This window comes from Scyliorhinus canicula, chromosome 9, assembly GCF_902713615.1.
Source record: "Scyliorhinus canicula chromosome 9, sScyCan1.1, whole genome shotgun sequence".
In the NCBI taxonomy this organism is placed as follows: domain Eukaryota; kingdom Metazoa; phylum Chordata; class Chondrichthyes; order Carcharhiniformes; family Scyliorhinidae; genus Scyliorhinus; species Scyliorhinus canicula.
The window spans coordinates 54,539,896-54,557,764 of record NC_052154.1 but is presented as its reverse complement, the minus strand read 5'-3'; the positions used below and the strand labels follow the sequence as shown (position 1 = coordinate 54,557,764).

The window sequence follows — 17,869 nt, the reverse complement described above, 5'->3', positions numbered from 1 at the left end:
TGTAACTGTTCCAGGAAACAAATCTCTGTCTCCATTTGCCGGCAAGAAAACAGGAAATGCAGCCAATCATATTTCGAAAGTATTTTGTTTTATTTTTTAAAAAAGGAATTTTGAAATGACCAAACTTTACAGGAGTAGTGCAGCACATCACTCTCAACGAGCTTTAAGCTGAATCAGTTTTCGTTCATCTGCCTGGAGCGAAGAAAATTTTCCATTTCAACGGGAATGATTAAAAGATCAACTTTAAAAAATACAGACCTACACGCGGCACGGGGTAGGTTGCCTGTGATCTGATTCTCTTGGTTTAATTCAACAAGGACTGGATTTTAATTGATTGTTTTCACTGGGGTTTCGCGCACACACACTCACTGGAGTTTGAGTGCTCGGGATTTAACCCTGGTGGTAAGGTTTGACTATTCGACAGGAGCTGCTAATTTTCGATGGCTGCTCACCGATTACATTTATTTTAAAAATATGCTCTGGGTGTGATTTATAACATGTGTGTCTGTCCATGTTACATCCGTGTGACTGACCATTTCTACAAATCGTTTGATTTAAAAAAAACATAAGGCTTGTGAAATTAAGTTCCGATTGGCTGGAATGGGAACAAGGGTGATTGTCCTGAAGTAAACTGGGTTTTTTTTGTATGGACGGGTAGATACAAAGTAATGTTTGGTAGGTGTGTACTGAACCTCTGTATGTGTGTGTGTATAGTGGCAGCTGTTCCTGGTGGGAGTGGTGAGCATTACTGGGAGTGGCTCTTTATGAAGCTTTCTGTGCTGCCTTTCAGAGGTTTTACTTATTCATTATTCTCAGGGAGCACTGTGCCAGTAGCAGCTTCAGAGCTCTTCAGCGCTTTAGAGTACAAGCTGTGACCGTTGGGTAGAAGACTAGGACTCCTGTTAGTAACCCCCTGGCTTTAAATTCTACAAGGACTGCTTTTTTTTTGTTGGAAAAAAAAATCTTGCCAGCCCAGCTGGCGGTGCGTGAGTGAGTAGATATGGACGGCTGAAAGTATTGTTTTAAGAGTTAACAGGGAAAAAAAAAAAGCTTGGACCCTCCTCCGTCTTCTCCAAGGGACCCAGTTGCTGTTCCAGTCTTTATCAGCGCCCCAGATCAGAATCTGCTGTGGGTGAGGCTTGAAAGCATCAGCTTATCAGTGCTGGTCGCGTGGCTTCTTTGTGTACAACAGCTGCTCTTGATGCATGGGCAAATACTGAAGCTCAGCACTGGGCAGTTAAACACAGACCTAAGGAACACAGGATATACATGTACCTCTCTACCTTTTCTAAACGAGATTTGAACCACTTTATACACAATCCCCAGGGTTACTTCTGTGCATTACTTATCCTCAATTGAGTTAGCACTAAGTGGATGTAAAAGGAAAGAAACCCATAATACTCAAAAGTGGTTCATTACCAAGGGTTGTTATATTTTAAAAAAAACATACCATGGATGTACGTTTTTACCCAGCTGCTGCTGGCAACACTATTCCTGGAGATCCTTCCACCCTGGACCTTTCCCAATGCTTGGGCTACTACAGCTACAACAAGGTGAAAATATTTCTTTATCTTCATTATGCCATTCTTTACTCTTCAAACTCTGTAAGGAAAAGCTGATTGAATTATCTAGTATTACATTATTTCCAGTATATATGCGAACTGTTGATGTTTTATTTATTGGGAGTGACTGCCGTTTCTTTTTTTGCTTTTAAGATTTGGAATGCATTATCTGCACTTAAAGCCAGCAGAAACTAACTCCAAGTGGCATAATCATTATTCGCCTTTTTTAGATTTCTGAAATCAATAGAAGCACTGATGGGATTGGCAGCATAATCAGTGAACCAGAAAACTGATTGCTAACCAGCTTCTGAAGAATAGGCCATATTTGGACTCTCAATGATTACAGGAGTGTTGTTTGCAATATTTAGCCCTATCATCTGTGAACACACACTGAACAGTGCCTCAATATTTATTTTCATGTGCATTATTTATTTCAAGATACAAACTAAAATTAAGCAATTTACTCTGAATATTTTTATTAGCTGTGTCATTTTGACTGTGATCACTCACTGAACAAAAGCTTAAAACAGATTGTGATCTGAATTTTTATTGGATGTTAATCTGATCTTTTGTACCATTAACTTCAAATCCTAACTGGAATCATTGGGAATATACCTCATTCCCCCCCCCCCCCCCCCCAACTGCTAACTCCACTACAATTTATGTAAATGCAATACCAGCGAATTTAGCAGATTCAAGCAGTATAAAATGTTTTGTCAACTAAAAGTTTTAAACTCTGCAACGTGACCATTTGAAATTACCTGATGTGCTATAGAATGTATGATTTCATTGTGCTGGTAACATGCTCTCCTTGTCTCATAGCTGCTCCTGTATTTGACTTTATTTCTTGTTTACTGGATGCTTACACTGCATACTGCCTCTGAGTAACACATTGCTCAATCATTCACTGCTGAAGGCTTAAGGGACATCACGCCTAATTATTGACTAATTACTGTGAGAAAGTTTTGGTTTTTTTCTCTCTCTCCCTGCTCTCGTGCATTCGATGGCAGCATTATCTCCTGATTCCCATGTATTGTGTGTAAGAAGAGCAAACCTTTTGTACTGTCAAACCAAGTATTGTTTCAAGTTACTCATATGACAGACGCAAAGCTGAATCAATATCGCAAGTTCCTTTTTTTCATATGGTCAACACAGCACCGTTGATAACCACATCGTCAATACTAATGGCTAGCATTTAGTTCAGTAAAGAGTATGGTGGACTCCTATAGAGTCTGGCAAATCAGAGATGCTTTTATTATGCCAATGATGTTCTTCTGTGCCCTACTGTAGATCTGTTGCAATCTGGCAGAACCACTTCATTGTGTCATTTAGCATACAGTTGTGACCCTGCTGAGGAAAAGCTTGCTCATGCTGCCAACCTCATTAGAAAGCTGGTTAATGTGTGTATGCTACTCCCAGTTTTAATTGTCTTTAATTATGAGTTCATGATATTTTTTTTCTGGAGTGTAGACTTTTCTGGAGCGTACATTTCTGAGGGTACCGCCAACTTTCTGAATATTGTACTTTATTGATTTCCCGTGAGTTTCAAGCAGTGAAACTTTGTCAAAGGTGCTATATGATGAAAAGATTGTGCCATGCAGAATAGTTCTGCTTCTAAAGCTTTTTGAAGAACTAAAAGCACCTGTGTTTTTAGACTGCAACACTAATAGTTCTCCATTAAAGCAATTCATAGTCCTAGATGTTTACAGCATGGAAACAGGCCCTTCGGCCCAGCTTTTCCATGCTGCCCAGTTTCTATCACTAAGCTAGTTCCACTAGCCCACATTTGGCCCATATCCCTCTATTACTCACCCATGTAGCTGTCTAACTGTTTTTAAAGGAAAAAATTGTACCCACCTCTACCACTGCCTCTGGTAGCTCGTTCCAGATGCTCACCACCCTCTGTGTGAAAAAAATTCCCCCTGGCCTCTTTTGTATCTCTCCCCTCTCACCTTTTATGCTCTCTAGTACTAGACTCCTCTCCTCAATTGAATAACTTCATAAGAGAATGAAATTACTTTGGGTGAATATTATTTGACCAGTTCAATATTTTTTTTCGTACATCATCAAGATAATGTTTCATACAGTATCTGATCTGAACAAGGGAAACTTGGGTGTGCATAATCTTTCAGAGATCATTATTTTAAATGGTTAACGATACATTTTCTTAATACATGGAAAAGATTTGTATACTCAATGTTCGTGTTTTAAAAACATTTCTGAAAACTCAGATTTTGTCACATTGTAAAAAATATTGCTATTTTCACAAATGGGTTCTGTGGTTAAAAGTTTTGTTTTGAAATAGAAGGCGACTGACAACTTTTACACATTTGGTGAATGGGGCTTGAGGTTTTTAGGTTTCGTAAGATCTTTATTTTCATTGGCAATGCTTGAGTAAAGATGGTGCTACTGTCAGAGTTATGAAAACTCTCTCCTTGTAACTAGAACTCTTAACATGTTAAAGGCTGTTCCTCTTTGGTACAAGTGAGCCAAGTTCTCCAGTTATTAACTCCAAAACATTATTATGATATCCCCAGTGCTTAAAGGTAGAGACCGCTGTCATGAAGTTGATTTGTTTATGCTGACAGGCTGTGGGCCAGCATACTCTCTCTAGCCCAAAGCAATGATTTGTTGAGCATGACTCAGCTGTTCAATGCAATCGTCTTTTCCTAATAGTTATATGTATAAAACATTTTATACAGTAAAGCTATTAACCAGGATCTTCCAGCTGTGGTTTTGATAGCTTTAAGACCTGCTTTTAGGAAGAATATAGGAGAAAAAGCAATACAGCAGCAATGAATGAAAGCCTGTTTTTGTACATCACATAAAAGTTATAGTGTGAATTGTTACGTGTTATGCAAATAGTGTTCAAATAGTTATGCAAATCATTTTGCAAATGGTTTTGTGTTTTATGTTTGAAAGTCAAAATATTCCCTAATTATTAATTGATCTGTGATTCAAATTTCAGATCCTCTGCACATACTGAAGTTCTGTCCCAATTTGAATGCACTGCTCCTTCAAGAAAATAATGGAACCTTGGCAATGAGATCAGTTGTTTTTGTTCTGTGCAAGGGACAGTGGCAGTTTGGTAGTTGAATGTTTCTGTCTTTCAGAAATTGGCAGCAAAGGAATAAAGTAGATTTTGTTTTAATTTTGCATTTCAAAATTTGCAGATGACATTAAAAACTTGGAAAATAGTGAGAAACTTCAAGGAGATATTGACAGGCTGTTGGAATGAGAGGGCACATGGTAGATGCAATTTATCACAGAATTGCCAAATCATGCATTTTGGTCAAACATGTGAGGCAATATAAATTAAAGGATTACAATTCTAAAGGGGGTGAAGGAGCAAAGACACCTGAGCACAAATATCACAAATTGGTGAAGGTGGCAGGAAAGGTTGGGAAAGTGGTTACAAAGACATATGGGATCCTAGGCTCTATAAATACAGGCATAATAATCTTTATTTTAATAATCTTCATTTATTGTCACAAGTAGATTGATATTAACACTGCAATGAAGTTACTGTGAAAAATCCCCAGTCACCACATTCCGGCGCCTGTTCGGGCACACTGAGGGAGACTTCAGAATGTCCAATTCACCTAACAAGCATGTCTTCCTGGGGTTATGGGGGGGGGGGGGGGGGGGAACTGGAGCACCGGGAGGAAACCCAAACAGACATGGGGAGAACGTGCACACTCCGCACAGTGACCCAAGCGGGAATCGAACATGGGAACCTGACGCTGTGGAGCAACAGTGCTAACTACTGTGCTACTGTAGAAGAGTACAAAAGCAAGAAGGTTATAATAATGCTTTAAAACACTGGTTCGGCTGCAACTATTGTGTCCGATTCTGGACATTGTGCTTTAGGAAAAATATGAAGGCTAGAGAGAGGATGCAGAATAAAAATGAGAATGGATCCAGTTGATAAGAGACTTTGGTTATATGCATACATTGGAGAAGCTAGGGCTGTTTCCCTTTGAGAAGAGTAGACCGAGGAAATTTCATAATGGTGTTCAAAAACATAAAGGGTCTGGACATAGGAGATAAGAAGAAATGGTTCATGTTGGCAGAAGGGTTGAGAACCAGAGGATACTGATTCAGATGATTGGGAAACAAGTGAAAACTATTTTTACGCAGAATAATCATATTCTGGAATGCACTGCCTGAGAGTGTGGTGGAGGCCGATTCAATCATGCCTTCCAAGAGGGAATTTGAAAAACACCTGTAGGGAAAAGATTTGTCAGGCTTCCGAGGAATGCATATGGGAGTAGGGCTAGCTAAATTTCTCTTGCAGAGAGCCAACATGGGCTGAAATGGGCAAATGGACTCCTACTGTGCTCTAACCAGTCTTTTGCTACCAAACAGTTCAAATAATTCACTTAGTGACCCAGTAAGTATATATCCAAGATGGATCAGTAAGGTGTCCGTCGGTGGCTTCTATTTAGGTTCTTTGTTTCCCAAGCCGTTATGAGAAGATCAGTGATTCTCTGCAAAGGTGTATGAATGGAATTGAAGTATAGATCTGCCACAATATAATTAAATAGTGGAACTGAGGGGCTGGATAGTCTTTGTTGCAAGAGCAAGTCCAACGCTGTATGACGTTTGGGGAGGAGGCTAGATGGGTCCAAAACTCTTGAATCACATGAATGTCCCTAGTTTGCCAAATTCTATTGAGATGTTGAATCCAAATTACATGTATTGTGCTCAGGAAAATATACAATCCCAACTATGATGGTTAGTTAATGTCTGTAAGCCTGCAGAACTATTTCACAGCTGTAATGTTTCGCAACAGTTGGTATTGTGGCATTGAAAGATCTTTTGAAAACTAATTTGCAAGAGGAAGAGTTTGAAGGATAGTTTAAAGACTGGCATCAAAATTGAAATAATTGTCCTTAATCAATGAAAGGATGGATTACAAAGCAATGAATAATGATGGATGAGTTGAGACACTGTCCCCAGGTTTTTGTCACTGTGTGTTCATAACAGTGTAAATAAGTTTATGTGCATTAGAAATTGAGACAACCTGCTTTATTATTTCACAAGAAGCAATTGAATGAATACGACTAGTGTCTGGCAGCTGTGTTGAGTTAATCATCCAACCAGTCATTAAGTACCTTCAGGGAAAGGATTTTGTTAATATCTCTAGGTATGATAATTCTGATTTAATTTAATCAGTGCGGTTTAATTTGACATCAGAGGGCACACTACATCATAAATACTGACAGAACTGAACACAGTTTAACATTTCTGTTTACTATTATTTAATATTCCATTATTTCCTTGCTCTGAATTTATTTTCCTTTTCTCCAGCAAAGCAATTCTTAATTTTAAAAAATGTAATCCTATGAGTATCAATTGTTTGAATGTTCCAGGCTGTAGTAAATTAAAATTTGTTCCAACAAATTTTGCTCTGGCAGAGATTTGCTTAAAAATGTTTTTAAATAACTCTGAATGTCTAGTTGCAGTAAGGGAATATTTAAATATTGCATGCATTAAATATGACTCCAGAGAAATGGAGCTGGGGTTTAATACAAACTCTTGTGGAAACTGTCAAGACAAAAATCTGCTATGCAATGGTAGAAGATTGCATTAGGCTATTTGTAAGAACTGCGATTGTATTGCAAAGTGCTTCAGATGTTATGATTTATTGTGGTAACGTCACAATGCTATTGAGCAAAATGAATGTAGTAAATAAGTAGAATTGCAATGAAAAGCCACTTCACTTTAATTTGGTCCAAGCCTGCCTTTATCTGCATAAAATAACAATATCCAACCCTACTTGGGTTCCACAATCACAGAATAAATTAAAATGTTATATTTTCGCAGTTTGCTATTTAACCAGCATCAGGTAATCAGCATCCTCCTCCAGCCACTTTCTGTGCTGCATATTAAAACAAAGAGCAAAGTGCTCAGCTGTTTCCGAGGGACAGTGTTGGAAAAACACAAGTGATTTATGTGCTCGCAATCTTTTTAGTGTGCATTGATTTGACTGTTACGACCCATAAACTGCCTATATCAACTCAGTCCTGAAAATTACTTCAGAAAATCATATTCAGGGTTGTTGATATTAAAGTAGGGGAAAAACAAGAGTAAAGTTGTATTCTGAGGCAGGGAATATATTCCCCAACATTGGCTTTCCCTTTTTTTCTGAAGAATTTTTCATAAAAACGCTTGACACTTTTAAGCGAAAGTTTTCACATAGAATTTTTGAGTTATCTGCTAAAGCTGTATTTTCCTTCATGCACTCATTATATTATATTCACACACTCTGCTTGCTTCTCAAGTTAGGATTGAATAAATTTGAGTTTGTTCCATCCACCCACTGTTCTTTCAACAAGGTTAAATACAGCAGTGATCTGCTCCTTGAAGGATAGAATCAACCCAGTTGCAGGACAGGTGGTAAATGAGGAACAAAGGTCAGCAGTTAGAATAATCTGATGGTTTTTCTTTTTTTTTCGCCTAATAATATTGCGACACAGTTGGTGCAAAGTTGCAAACAATACTGGTTACAACGAGGTGTAAAAGAAATAAATTGTAACTTTACAACCAACGAGTTACCTTTAAACACACTTGCTTTGCACTGAAGCAATGCCCAATTTACAGAGCATGGAACAAGTGAAATCATGTACACATTTCAGATGTCAAGTGTGTGTTTAGCACTGCCTGAAACCTAAAGTTGTTCTACTACTCCAAGCATGTGAGCACTGTTTCGTTGAGTACCCTTTTGTTGAATGTGAAACCAAAAAGTTTTGGAAAAATCACTTGTTTTTTATGATATACTTGTCCTATTTAAAATAACTATTAGTCAGAGAAAAAAGAACCGAAAGACCAAAAGGATGAGGGGCCCCATCTTTGGAAAGTTTTATAATAATGTGCACGTTTCCCAAATTATGGAGGGGGAAGGGCTGATAGCAGTTTGATTTCTTTGTGCTGGCCCCTGGCATACCTTTTGGTAACCCTGGTAACAAAAGAGTTTGCAAGAGAATGATTTATCACAGCATGGTACTGTATTTGAAACCACATATGCATAAGTGGTTTAAAATGGTATTTTTCTGCATCAGTTTCTCCACTGTGGCTACTGAAATGATTTTAATTACAGGCTAGTATGGAACAGTAGTAATACAAGTATCTGACCCCAGTGTAATCTACCTCAATGCTCGCTGTCAATGATGATGTTTACTATATTGTGTATAATTTAGGCATTATTGGACCAAAGCAATTTCTGTAGTTGACAATTACTTGGAATTCTTTATTCTAAAGTTCAGTTGGTGTTGCTAGCTGTTCCAGCATTTTGATCAATAATTGCACACTTGTTTAATTTTTATCACGAGTGCAAGTGTAGTTATAGAAAAGGCCATTTGTTTTCAACAGGATTTGACTAAAAACATTTTACTGGTACTAAAGAAAAACCTCTCGCTATAAACCTGCACTTTTTGAAAATGGGACCCGAGTTTGGTGGCAGCAGATTTATTTTACTGGGATCTTTAATGGATCCCAACATGGTTAAAAAGTAAAGGCGCACAAAAAAAAAAGGCCCATTGAAACTGCTACTGCCAGCTCACTTTCGTTGAAAACCTGCTCTAGTAAACGTGTTGACATGAGCTGGGTCATTATTTTAATCTGAGTTGTGGGAATAACTTTCAGCTCTTGAGTTGCTGCGCTGTTGTGCACCAGGGGTTTTGCAAAAGGCTGGTTTAACTGGCCTGATATGATTTCCCCTCAATTCTTGCCACAAAGGGGCTTGTAGCATGTGCAATTAACTGGTAACACCTCCCCACACAAGGCGAGTTGGTGGTGTAAGCAGGGTTTGAAATTAGTGCTGGAGTCGAGAGTTCTTAACTCTGCAGAAGGGAGACTGAGCTTTGATAACTATTAATTTCGATTTGTTGGGAATTATAATTAAATTGTGGAGAATGATTCCATACATCTGATACAAAGTCATTTGTTCCACTTGCATTTAAGAGCAAAGGTGGCGATTTTACTATCCCCTTCACATGCAGAAACTGACTGGATCAGGTAGGATATTGGTTTGATAGCCTGTCTGATTTTACTCCACACTGACTTCACTGGACGATGAAATGAACTGGGTGTGACCCTATCCCTCCTCCTGTTTTTCCCCAGGTAAGGTTAGGTTAGGTTAAAATTATCCCCCAAGACTGTTGGGTTTGTTATTCTCTGAGTGCATTTAGATTGAATAAGGAAGTTTACATCAGGCTGGTATAAATGGCAGGTCCAAATAATGTGACAATTTTCAGCAGGAAAGAAAGATATAAGTTTCTGACCTAGTTTATTCCCAGCATTTTTATTTTTTTTATTTTGGATTTCCAACTTTTGCAGTATTTTGCATTTGTACAGTGCATACATTTGGCTGGTAATTTAATAATGCCTGGTACCTAAACTGCATCTGAAAATCTGCCAACATGAACCCTAGGATATTGTGTACAGTTCAGATTATCCTGATTCAAACTTGGTGTAGTCTCAATGGGGCCCACAATACAAGCCGGGACATTACTAGAATTCTATCCAAGTAATTTCTACAGAATTAAGTGATTAATATGTTAAGCTAGGTTGTAAAAATATAAAATAAAAGAATATTATTGAAGTAAAATTTATCTCTTATGGAAAGTCTTGTTTGTCTGGTCAGTCGGCTGTTCTACCGTTGCCACATTCTCTATGTATTAGAAAATGTCTAAATGGGCAAAAGCTCGAAAGTACATTTAGATTGGTGCTGGCTGCTGTACTGTGTTGTCAGTTAATTGAAAAAATAACACCACTGCCTTCTATAGTGACACTGAGCATAAATGGTTTGCTACCCAGAGTATAGAGCGGACACAGCTTGTTTCTTTGTGATTGAAAGTGGTTCAAATCCTCCTAGGCGACTGGCATTGACTTTTAAAGCCCCGGACATATGGTACAGTAAATGATTTGTATTTACAGTACTGCCAGGCCTAGGTATCATGTTTCATAAAGGCAGTGTTTTGTAACAGTGCCCTGGTTTGTATTCCCAGTTCTCTTTTCATTGTGCCATGTCTCGGTATCCAACTATTCAGGCGGCCATTATCTTTTACAAATCATTGCATCTGTTATCTTCTCGGGTTACTATTGACAAAGGATTGAGCCTCAATGCCTACAGACCCAGTTACTAACTTACTCGTTCACTGTACACTGGCCGCCTGACCAAATATGGAAAATACTTTTTTTAATTAAATGCTTAATAATCAAAGGTAACATGCAGTCCTTTTCTTTAAAAAAATAGTCACATGCGTTTGCAGGCACGGTTCCATTTGCTGTAACTGGTGTCAATTTAATTAACAATTTAGATTTGATGTTTAGGAATGGTGAAGAAACCTGACTGTCATGTATAACAAAGTCTTTGTGCTTTTGTGCGATTTTAATTTTCACTCCCATTTAGTTCTCGTTAACCTAGATTTAGCTTTCTGCACTGACGCACGGCTAGAAATGTGAAGACAATGCAGATTATGTTTTCTCAATTCTGAATGCTCCTGAGGAATGCCAGAGTGGCTATTGTTGCATAATTGGAGACTTGTAGGCAGATGTCGTAAGGAGTAGTAAATACATTTTAGTGCTGCTTGAACAATTTGACTTGCATTTACTGACTCCAAAGACAGCAGCAACTTCTATCATTCGCCCTGTACTCATTGAAAGATTAAATTTGATTTTACACTGTAGAACATTCTATAGTGTAAAACAATATAAATCCTAAATGCTATCTTGCAGTGTGCAATGACCTTCCCATTTAATTATCCCACAGGACTTTTTGGCATCTGCCTATTTTAAAGAACATAATTCGTCACTTAAAATATATTCTCAGCGCCCTGTAATCTTAATCTGCATCAGACCTTTCATTTTTACAGAAAATAATATACTTCGAAGGGAAATTTACTCAAGATTTTTGAAATATGTAATTGTATTTAATATCAGTAAAGGCCATTTGTTATAAAAGTGGATGCATGGGTAACACATTTTGTATAACATTCCTCTATCTGATATTTTAATAGAGGCATGAACACGTTTAAAGTAACTTAATAAATGTTTAATTGCCAGTGTTAAAATAGCACCGAAAAGTGATGTGAATCAATTAAGGTAGTCTATTAGAATTGCAAATAATCTGCTTCTAACCTAAAAGTGTATTACCCATTCCCAAATAATTTTTTTTTAATCTGAAGAAGTTCAACAGAAAAGGTGTGAATTGCAGCACTTTGTTCAGCCCATTATGAAGTGAACAATCTCGTAAATTACATTTGCAGTCAGAAGGTAATAGATATGCTATATCTTTTTCTTCATCACATATCTCACATTTACTGACCACAATCAGTAAGAAGTGAGGTGCCGAGAAATTTCTGATCTGTAGGTGATCATCAGATTTGATTTCTGAATAACAATTCTATTTTCAGATATCAACCAGCAGTTACAAAAATACACTTATTGTTGACAAATAGATGAAAAGTGACCCCCCCCCCCCCACTGCGAAGAATGTAACATAGTCATCAATGTAGGCGTCACACCTATTGTGGTTTAACTGAAAATAAATATGTATTTGAAATGAGAGACCATTTTTTTTCCAGCTAAGAAATAACATTGAGAGCTGTACTGTAATATTGAGATGCTTGGGGGTATCAGTCATGTCATCGTGATGATGAAAGGATTTAACATGAATGCAGGTAATTGGCGACAACGATTGGGATTAATAAGGATGGAGACAACAGTTTAAGTAAAGATGTTCTTACAAGATGCTTCAAATGCCAAACACATTATGAATAGATTACAATTTATCTGATTACATATCACAAACCATCTCTGCAAATCGCTGAACTGCCTGTCCAAACTCTTGAAACAAAGGTTTATGTGTCCTCGAATGTACTCGGACACATCTGGAATACAACCTTTGCAGGTGAGGAGAAAAGAAAACAATCAACAAATAGGATAGTCCATGTTTGGTGAAGTAGAAAAGCACAATTATAATAGCCCCTGGTGAAATAAGAATGGTGAAGACTTTATGTATCTCTCGGCCTCTCCAACAACAGAAACTGCCCCAATGTTTTTGTTTTACACATTTACATTTGCACATTGCCCCTCATTTAGCCTGGGAATCCGAATGAAATATATTTTTCTAATGTTGAAAATCAGTCTTTTTAACTTTGCGGGCACGGTTAAATGAAATAAACCAGAGTCCCGTTTTGCGCGTGAATAGTGGGGTGCTTTTCAGCGCCTGCAGCGCCCAGAACGATCCCGTTATCAAACAGGACTTGTTTTTGTGGTCATGGCGAGGGACGCCTACTGAGACCAGACTTTCCTTGGTGCCTGGCATCCTTGCAGTGCCCTTTCCAGCCTGGGAGTGCCACTCAGGCAGTGCCCACGTGGCAATTTCAGGGTGTCCGAGTGGCAGAGATCAAAGGTATCCTGGTGGCAGTGGGAGTGCCAGGGTACCACCCTGCTCCGAGCCCAACCAGCCGGGGCCTCCACTCACACCCCCCCCGGTGCCGTTACGCCTGGTCCATGTTTGTGTGGAACAGTGCTAAATGGCGACATGGCAAGGTCTCCTCGATGGGAGAATCTGGTGCCGACATATTTAAATTAGCCTAATCATGATGTCTCAAGAGATCTCATTAGATCTTGCAAAGCGTCCTGAGCATCGTCGTGTTAGTGAGTCGGTCGTGACAAGGCTGTTTGATCGCGCCGTGCCTCCTTTTTCCATGGTTCTCTCAACGCACTAATATATCCCAGTTATGAGGTTGCCGGTTTCTGCTGAGGTTCTGAATTTGTATGAAGAGGTGCACAGGAATGGCCTGTTTGTTGACATGTAATTGGTAGCCCCCATGTTCCTAACCCAGCATTATAACTGCAATTGTAAACTTGCTTAATGTAGGATCATTTGGTTGGTAAAGGTCAGTCATTTCAACCAAATTAATACTGAAAGAGAATATTGCCATGCAGTCCCACTGAGTCTGGTGGACAATCAGCACGTGGATTGCAAATTAGACCAAGACCGATATTCTGGTCTTCCCTGGCAATTACTGTGGGGTTTGTTTAGAGGGAAGCCTCAACTTACTTGATTACGGTCCACCATGTTAGATGGAACATAGCTGTGGTATGAGACTTTTAAAAATGTATTTATGGGATGTGTGCATCACTGGATAGACCAGCATTTATTGCCATGCCTAATTGTGCTTAAGACGATGGTGGTGTCAGGGTCCTTCCTGTTGTTTCCCTTATTTCCCCTTTCTTTATCCTTGCTGTTATAATATTTGATCTCCATGGATACTAATGGACATGTATCTTTAAGTCAAGCAGCAGAGAGAATGAGGAATTCAAGATATTGCAGCGTAGTATTTGATGCTGGTTTTCGAACAGCAGACCCAGGCTTTGGGGCAGCTTAGAAATGGGGTTCAACTGGTTGGTTGTTGGCCAATGAATTGGTCAAAAGGCCGTATTCTGCCTGGGAACAGGTGGTGATTGGGTACTACTTGAATGGAATGATTTTCAGAGACCCCAGGAAAGCAGCCTTGAGGCTTGGACACACAGGGATAAGGACTTTGAGGTCTCTTTCGCGCTCTCGTGCTCTTGTTCACTCATGCTCTGTCGCTCTCTCACTCGTGTGCACTCTGTCTCTTCTCCCCTTCCACCCTCCAGAAAGGCTGTGAGGTGATGTATTCTGGAACTTACAGAGAATCTGAATGAATGAATCTCCAGCAAAACCATTACAGGTTTCAAACAGTGGCCTGGATCTGAATGCTTATTTTGAAGAATGGTGTACTTAAAGACAACCATCTGAAACAAAGACTCTTTTTTTTTTTCTTTCACTCATAATTTTCACCCTTCTCGTCCCCTCTGTGTATGTCTGTCTTATGTGTATTTGTAGAGGGTGGGGTGAGGTTAGTTAAAGTGGGGAATTAGGAATTAGATAATAGTTAACCTGTTGCATTTGGATTTTGTTTATTGTCACGTGTATCTAGGTACAGTGAAAAGTATTTTTCTGCGAGCAGCTCAGCAGATCATTACGTACATGAAAATACATAATAGGGCAACGCAAGGTACACAATGTAACAACTTAACACCGGCATCGGGTGAAGCATACAGGAGTGTATTGTTTTTTTTTAAATGTTTTTTTTTTAGTTTTCATATTAACGAACCCGTAGCCCCCCCCCCCCGGTTACCTTCCCCCGATTCCCATCCATTTTCCCCTGATTCTTGGCCACCCGACTATTCTTCCTCTTGTTCGTTGGCCACAAACAGGTCCCGGAACAATTGCATGAATGGCTCCCACATTCTGTGGAAGCCGTCGTCTGACCCTCGGATGGCGAATTTGATTTTCTCCATTTGGAGAGATTCCGAGAGGTCGGACAGCCAGTCTGCAGCTCTGGGCAATGCTGCTGACCGACAGCCAAATAGGATTCTACGGCGGGCGATCAGGGAGGCAAAGGCAAGGGCGTCCGCCCTCCTCCCCAGGAATAGATCTGGCTGGTCTGAAACCCCGAAGACCGCCACTATCGGGCATGGCTCCACCCTTACCCCCACCACTTTGGACATAGCCTCGAAGAAGGCTATCCAATACTCCACAAGTCTGAGGCAAGACCAGAACATGTGGGCGTGGTTAGCCGGGCCTCTTTGGCACCGTTCACATCTGTCCTCCACCCTCGGGAAGAACCTACTCATACAGTTTCTTGTTAAGTGAGCTCTATGTACCACTTTTAGTTGCGTCAGGCTGAGCCTTGTGGAGGTGGAGTTGACCCTATGCAGTGCTTCGCTCCAGAGTCCCCACCCTATCTCAATCCCCAGGTCGTCCTCCCATTTCATTCTTGTTGCGTCCAGTACGGTGTCGTCCCTTTCTACCAGTCGGTCATACATGTCGCTACAGTTCCCTTTCTCTAGGATACTTGCGTCCAGTAGGTCTTCCAGTAGTTTCTGTCGTGGCGGCTGTGGGTACGTCCTTGTCTCCTTTCGTAGGAAGTTTTTGAGCTGCAGGTACCGTAGCTCATACCCCCCCCGGCTAGCCAAAATTTCTCTGTCAGTTCGTCCAGTGTTGCGATCCTGTCATCCGTGTATAGGTCCCTGACTGTCAGTGTCCCCCCGTCCTGCCTCCACCTTTTGGAGGTGGCGTCAGTCAGTGCTGGTGTGAACCTATGGTTGTTGCAGATGGGAGCCTTGTCCGACATTTTGGTCAGGCCAAATTGCTGCCACAGTTGGTTCCAGGATTGGAGGGTGGCTGTCACCACTGGGCTGCTGGAGTGTTTTTTGGGTGGGGATGGGAGTGCTGCCGTGGCGAGGGCCCGGAGGGAGGTCCCCATGCAGGAGGCCTCCTCCGCACGCACCCACTCGGCTTCTGGCTCCTGGATCCATCCCCTTACTCGCTCGGCTGTTGCCGCCCAGTGGTAGAATTGTAGATTCGGGAGGGCTAGCCCCCTCCCGGATTTTGTTTTTTGTAGGACCTTCTTTGGGATCCTAGCATTTTTACCCCCCCCCCATACGAACGCCATGATAAGTTTGTCCAGCACTTTGAAAAAGGCCTTGGGGATGTACATCGAAATGGATCTAAACAGGAAGAGGAACCTGGGCAGTACGTTCATTTTGACCGTCTGGACTCTCCCCGCGAGGGAGAATGGGAGTGTGTTCCATCTTTGCAGGTCCTTTTTTACTTCCTCCGTCAGGCTGGTGAGGTTCCATTTGTGGATCCCTTTCCAGTCATGGGCTATTTGGATCCCCAGGTAGCGGAATTTGTGTCAGGCTTGTTTGAACGGCAGCCCCTTTAGTGCTGCCCCCCCCCCCTCCCCTTGCGGGTGTACTGGGAAGATCTCGCTTTTGCTCATGTTGAGTTTGTAGCCCGAGAAGGCTCCAAACTCTTTCGGGAGTGCGATGATTCCGTCCATGCTGCTTTGTGGGTCCGAGATGTAGAGGAGCAGATCATCTGCATAGAGTGAGACTCTGTGCTCTCTGCTTCCCCTTTGGATCCCCCTCCAATTTTCTGCTGCCCTGAGCGCGATTGCTAGCGGTTCGATTGCTAGTGCGAACAGCAGCGGGGACAGTGGGCATCCTTGTCTGGTACCCCTGTGCAGCTGGAAGTATTGGGAGTTGGTATTGTTGGTCCGTACACTCGCCATGGGAGCGTTGTATAGGAGCTTTACCCAAGCGGTGAACCCTGTTCCAAGTCCGAACCGCTCCAGTACCTCTATGAGGTATTTCCATTCGACTCTGTCGAAGGCCTTTTCTGCGTCCAGGGAGACGATCACCTCTTGCGTTCTCTCCCAGGAGGGGATCATTATCACGTTCAGCAGGCGCCTGATGTTCGAGGTAAGCTGTCTACCTTTGACTAAGCCCGTCTGGTCCTCTGTGACCACCTCAGGTACACAGTCTTCTAGCCTTTTGGCTAGGATTTTGGCCAGTATTTTGGCATCTGCGTTCAGCAGAGATATGGGTCTGTATGACCCAAGGAGTGTATTGTTAATGAGGTCAGTCCATAAGAGGGTCGTTTAGGAGTCTGGTAACAGCGGGGAAGAAGTTGATTTTGAGTCTGTTCATGCGTGTTTTCAGACTTTTGTATCTCCTGCCCGATGGAAGAAGTTGGAAGGGTAAGTAAGCCGGGTGGGAGAGGTCTTTGATTATGCTTCCCGCTTTCCCCAGGCAGCGGGAGGTGTAGATGGAGTCAGTGGATGGGAGGCAGGTTTGCGTGATGGACTGGGCTGTGTTCGCGAGTCTCTGAAGTTTCTTGTGGTCTTGGGCCGAGCAGTTGCCATACCAGGCTGTGAAGCAGTCAGATAGGATGCTTTCTGTGGTGCATCTGTAAAAATTGGTAAGAGTTAATGCAGACATGCCAAATTTCCTTAGTTTCCTGAGGAAATATAGGTGCTGTTGTGCTTTACTGGTGGTAGCGTCGATGTGGGTGGACCAGCACAGATTTTTGGAGATGTGTACCCCTAGGAATTTGAAACTGCTAACCATCTCCACCTCGTTGATGCTGACAGGGGTGTGTATGTACTTTGCTTCCTGAAGTCAATGACCAGCTCTTTAGTTTTGCTGGCATTGAGGGAGAGATTGTTGTCGCTGCACCACTCCACCAGGTTCTCTATCTCCCTCCTGTATTCTGACTCGTCGTTATTTCATGTCCGGCCCACTATGGTCATATCGTCAGCAAACCTGTAGATGGAGTTGGAACCAAATTTTGCCATGCAGTCATGTGTACAGGGAGTATAATAGGGGGCTAAGTACACAGCCTTGTGGGGCCCCGGTATTAAGGACTATTGTGGAGGAGGTGTTGTTCATTCTTAGTGATTGTGGTCTATGCGTCAGAT

The 17,869-nt window shown here is 41.2% G+C and overlaps 1 protein-coding gene across 1 annotated transcript in view; it reads left to right on the top strand.

The window, feature by feature from the left end:
• Nucleotides 1–471: 471 nt before the first annotated feature.
• Nucleotides 472–17,869, top strand: part of tox3 (TOX high mobility group box family member 3) — a 143,587-nt gene continuing 126,189 nt past the window's right edge. Inside the window, 1 exon segment of the mRNA XM_038806709.1 lies at nucleotides 472–1,553. Coding sequence (XP_038662637.1) covers nucleotides 1,452–1,553 — 102 coding nt within the window. The 5' untranslated portion in view covers nucleotides 472–1,451.